The sequence below is a fragment of the Silurus meridionalis genome, chromosome 12 (genome assembly GCF_014805685.1).
Source record: "Silurus meridionalis isolate SWU-2019-XX chromosome 12, ASM1480568v1, whole genome shotgun sequence".
Taxonomy (NCBI): Eukaryota; Metazoa; Chordata; class Actinopteri; order Siluriformes; family Siluridae; genus Silurus; species Silurus meridionalis.
Window position 1 is genome coordinate 4,309,099 of NC_060895.1, and position 5,743 is coordinate 4,314,841.

At 30.1% G+C, this 5,743-nt stretch overlaps 1 protein-coding gene across 1 annotated transcript in view; it reads right to left on the minus strand.

Annotated features, from left to right (window-relative positions):
• LOC124394831 (calcium-activated chloride channel regulator 1-like) overlaps positions 1-4,429 on the minus strand; it is a 7,924-nt gene extending 3,495 nt beyond the window's left edge. Inside the window, exons 1-2 of the mRNA XM_046863309.1 lie at positions 4,260-4,429; positions 713-850 (exon numbers count right to left, since the gene is read on the minus strand). Of these exons, the coding sequence (XP_046719265.1) occupies positions 713-850; positions 4,260-4,409 (288 nt within the window). The 5' untranslated portion in view covers positions 4,410-4,429. The remainder of the gene's footprint in view (positions 1-712; positions 851-4,259) is intronic.
• Between the last annotated feature and the right edge of the window lie 1,314 nt (positions 4,430-5,743).

The window sequence follows — 5,743 nt, forward strand, 5'->3', positions numbered from 1 at the left end:
ATAAATAAATAAATAAATAAATAAATAAATAAATAAATAAATAAATAAATAAATAAATAAATAAATAAATAAATAAATAAATAAATAAATAAATAAATAAATAAATAAATAAATAAATAAATAAATAAATAAATAAATAAATAAATAAATAAATAAATAAATAAATAAATAAATAAATAAATAAATAAATAAATAAATAAATAAATAAATAAATAAATAAATAAATAAATAAATAAATAAATAAATAAATAAATAAATAAATAAATAAATAAATAAATAAATAAATAAATAAATAAATAAATAAACAGTCAGCAAATTTACTCCATATCCTGTACAGTGTTGCATAAAAGTTGGGAAAACTTCAGAATTTGCTATATTTCTGCATAAATCTTACCAAAAACATTATCAGATTTTCACATTAAGTCGTTAAAAATGGGCAAAGCGAAGGAAGTCAAAAAAACGAGAAAGAAATATTATAAGTGCACATTATTACAACATTACATATTTGTGAGTTGCAAAAGAATGTGAAACTCGAGGACTAGCAGTTAATTTGAAGGGCTTTTTAGACTTGCGTGAAAATCTGACAATGTTTTAGGTCATATGCAGAAATATTTGGGTTTAAGCAAAAAGATTTCAAAATTCTAAAATGTTCCTAAAATTTCAAGCACCACTGTGTACTGCATATTAAACCAAAACTGAATGAATATTGTACCTTTTTGTAAGTTTCTGTTGTTGCTTTCTCATACTTTCCTGATGTCCAGGTTGGTGGTACCAGTATTTTCACTTCCTTGAAAAACACCTTATGGTCTAAAGCTTCAAACAAATATTCTGATCCACTGGTAATCATTTTCTTTGGAGAGAGTAGAAAAATTATTAGTAAATATTTTTTTAATTAATAGTAAAAAAAAATGATGTATCTGTGCATGTAAATAAATGTAAGTATCAATCTTTAAACAGCAAATTGTTTTTAATCAAAAGAGAATATTTTAGAGATATTTTTAAAGGCAAAAACAGACTGTTTATACTGTTACCCTTTTCATTCCCAGTTCTATAACATATTATATTTCAAAGACAGCAGATAAAAGACAGACAAAAGACAGACAAAGAACAATTTTTAACAATTTTAACAATTTTAACAATTTTAACAATTTTAACAATTTTAACAATTTTAACAATTTTAACAATTTTAACAATTTTAACAATTTTAACAATTTTAACAATTAAAAAATGTTCAAAAAATGTCAACAGCGTATTATTGCATTGCCATGCACAAAGGGCAGGAACAGATGACTCTAGGGAGGAGGGCACCTATGAAGGAAGTAGACATGTGTCAGGATAAGCCTGAGTGATCAGAAGCCAAAGAAACGGGTCATTTGCAAACAATTTACCAATTTATTTACTAAATCTTTAAAATTAGATAAATATGTTGTAAAAAAAATACAATGTTATGGTGCTTTCATCAAAAAAATATGCTGATTTAATTATTATGAACTGTTCCCCTAAAAAAAAAAAAAAAAAAAGAAATAGGACAAAAGTGTAAATTCTCTTTTGTTTTCTGTTCCTTTTTTTGTAATTTTGTGGTGGTGGTGAGGAGGAGGAGGCCAGAGGAGGATTTGCATGTATGTTCTTATGTTTAAAGTATTAATTTAAGGTTAATTAAACTAGCATTAGGAATTGTTTTGTTTACTATTTTGGCCTGGTCATTCTTAAAGTCCATGATTGTAAATAAATATTCTTCTCCTTCATTCAGTTTTTTTTTACTATAGTCAGTTTTTACTAGTTTTTTCTTTTCTCACTTTGGCAAATGTATAATTTTCACTACATTTACTAGGTGACAGGAGAGGAAACACTTTCTGTAATAATTTTTAAACTTTTCTTTTTTTTTTTTTTTTTGCATAATTGAAGGTGTTTTTTGGTCCAAAAAAACCCACAACAATTTTAAACACACAATTGATATTTATGAAGTATATGAGTATGGCTGCTTAATTCTATTTCATACAATATAAGAGAGATCTTTACATTGATAGCATTTGGCAGACACTCTTGTCCAGAGCAACTTACAGAATAAATACATATTTTAACTTATTAGAAATGTTAATCAAGTTAAAAAATTACAATTGTAATGGTTTCAAAGGATTACAACATATACATAAATTAATAAATACCTTGATTTAGAAGTTCTTCATTCTCTGGTACAGCAGGGTTAATGACAACCAGAATATCTGTGTACCCATTTCCATCTAATCTGATTGTTGTAGTAGATTTCAGTGCAAATAGAAACAACACCATAACAGCAAGCATTTTAACCATGACTGCATCTGAGGAAAGGAGGAACAAGGTTTGGTTTTATACTGTTGCTCCTCCTCATGATTCATTGCTCAAAAGTTGTAGATACTTTAAAAGAATAGGCGGAACCACACAAGAGCCTTGAAATTCTTCAGTAATTCTGAAGAAACACATTAGTATTAAACTGACAGTTGATCTATGATCCTTTGCTGATACCCTGACTTCCCTGACTCCAGATTCATTGTTTTTCCTACGTCTGGTAAAAATAGTGTATTTTAAACTCAGAAAAGATCCACAAACAAATGGCATTTGTGTTTTACCCAGTAGCTCTTACCTCTTAAGTCCATATTATTTTATAAAATTGTTGTTCATCAAGAAAAAGGTGGTCAAATAACTGAATTTGTTAAACCTTTGGTTTGGTGAGTGTATGCCCCAATGTAGATTATGACCTACACTTTCTATTCTGCCCATTCTTTCAATCTAGATTTTGTACAATCTAAATTATCAGTGCACACAATTTGTAGAATAGCAGTCTCACTCTTTTTTTGATATCCACTTCAATTGTGTTAGTATTCATACCTCCAATAAGAACCTTAAACATTAATAACCACCCCTATAGAGATAGCGAGGAAACTAAATGTAATGTACAGGTGCATTTGAATAAATCAGAATATCATTAAAAAGTAGATTTATTTCAGTAATTCAATACAAAAAATGAAAATCTTAGAAAATTTGAATATTGTGAAAACGTTCCCTATTGGAGACTCGTGATGTCACACTCTAATCAGCTTATTAAATCCAAACACCTGCAAAGGTTTCCTGAGCCTTTAAATGGTGTCTCAGTCTGGTTCAGGCTACACAATGATGGGGGAAGACTGCTGACTTGACAGTTGTCCACAGGTGATCACTGACACCATGCACATGGAGGGTGAGACACAAAAGGTCATCGCTAACGAAGCTGCTGTATCCAAGCAGATTAATGGAAAGTTGAATGAAAGGAATTTACAAAGATTTACAAAGAGTGGACCACCCAAAAAAATTTTTTAATCATGTTTACATGAAATTACAGATATTTTACCATGACAGAAATGATAACTTCAGGATAACTTCAGGATAACTTCAGGATAACTTCAGGATAACTTCAGGATAACTTCAGGATAACTTCAGGATAACTTCAGGATAACTTCAGGATAACTTCAGGATAACTTCAGGATAACTTCAGGATAAGCTTAAACGTTTAAGGTTAATTAAACTAGCATTAGGAATTGTTTTGTTTACTATTTTGGCCTGGTCATTCTTAAAGTCCATGATTGTAAATAAATATTCTTCTCCTTCATTCAGTTTTTTTTTACTATAGTCAGTTTTTACTAGTTTTTTCTTTTCTCACTTTGGCAAATGTATAATTTTCACTACATTTACTAGGTGACAGGAGAGGAAACACTTTCTGTAATTATTTTTTCCTCTTTACTTTTTTCTTTTTTTTTTCTTTTCCTTGCCTTTCACAATTTATATTTCCTCCAGGGAAATATTTGGAATGTTGGCCTGAAATACTTGAAATAAAGCCAAGACACATTGAAAGCACAATTTTTTGTGTATAAATAGGTTGCTTGCTGCTTTAAACTTAGGGTGGTAGGTGGGTAACTCAGTAAGGCAGACATCATAAAACATATATCTTTAAAAATATATACTCTTTTTTTGCATATTTGAAGGTGTTTTTTGGTCCAAAAAAACCCACAACAATTTTAAACACACAATTGATATTTATGAAGTATATGAGTATGGCTACTTAATTTTATTTCATACAATATAAGAGATATATTAACATTGATAGCATTTGGCAGACACTCTTGTCCAGAGCAACTTGGAATAAATACATATTTTAACTTATTAGAAATGTTAATCAAGTTACAAAACCAAATGAACAATTGTAACGGTTTCAAAGGATTACAACATATACATAAATTAATAAATACCTTGATTTGATTTAGAAGTTCTTCATTCTCTGGTACAGCAGGGTTAATGACAACCAGAATATCTGTGTACCCATTTCCATCTAATCTGATTGTTGTAGCAGATTTCAGTGCAAATAGAAACAACACCATTACAGCAAGCATTTTTACCATGACTGCATCTGAGGAAAGGAGGAACAAGGTTTGGTTTTATACTGTTGCTCCTCCTCATGATTCATTGCGCAAAATATAAAGAATAGGCGGAACCACACAAGAGCCTTGAAATTCTTCAGTAATTCTGAAGAAACACATTAGTATTAAACTGACAGTTGATCTATGATCCTTTGCTGATACCCTGACTTCCCTGACTCCAGATTCGTTGTTTTTCCTACTTCTGGTGAAAATAGTGTATTTTAAACTCAGAAAAGATCCACAAACAAAGTCATTTGTGTTTTACCCAATAGCTGTTACCTCTTAAGTCCATATTATTTTATAAAATTGTTGTTCATCAAGAAGAAGGTGGTCAAATAAATGAATTTGTTAAACCTTTGGTTTGGTGAGTGTATGCCCCAATGTAGATTATGACCTACACTTTCTATTCTGCCCATTCTTTCAATCTAGATTTTGTACAATCTAAATTATCAGTGCACACAATTTGTAGAATAGCAGTCTCACTCTTTTTTTGATATCCACTTCAATTGTGTTAGTATTCATACCTCCAATAAGAACCTTAAACATTAATAACCACCCCTATAGAGATAGCGAGGAAACTAAATGTAATGTACAGGTGCATTTGAATAAATCAGAATATCATTAAAAAGTAGATTTATTTCAGTAATTCAATACAAAAAATGAAAATCTTAGAAAATTTGAATATTGTGAAAAAGTTCCCTATTGGAGACTCGTGATGTCACACTCTAATCAGCTTATTAAATCCAAACACCTGCAAAAGTTTCCTGAGCCTTTAAATGGTGTCTCAGTCTGGTTCAGGCTACACAATGATGGAGGGAAGACTGCTGACTTAACCGTTGTCCACAGGATGATCACTGACACCATGCACATGGAGGGTGAGACACAAAAGGTCATCGCTAAAGAAGCTGCTGTATCCAAGCAGATTAATGGAAAGTTGAATGAAAGGAATTTACAAAGATTTACAAAGAGTGGACCACCCAAAAAAATTATTTAATCATGTTTACATGAAATTACAGATATTTTACCATGACAGAAATGATAACTTCAGGATAACTTCAGGATAAGCTTAAACGTTTAAGGTTAATTTACTTAAGATTTGCTTAGTCACCATGTTTTATTGGATAAAAGCTGGTTTTAATATTTCAGAATCTATTAATGAGTGTGCCTAAGAAATAGTGGGGTAACATGCACATTCATCCAGTGAAAATGAATGCCTTACTAAAGCAAGAAACTCAATTAACACAATTCAACAAGTCTTTATTTCACTGTAGTTACAGCTGTGCCACCTGGATACATGTCTAGCAGAAGCATCAATA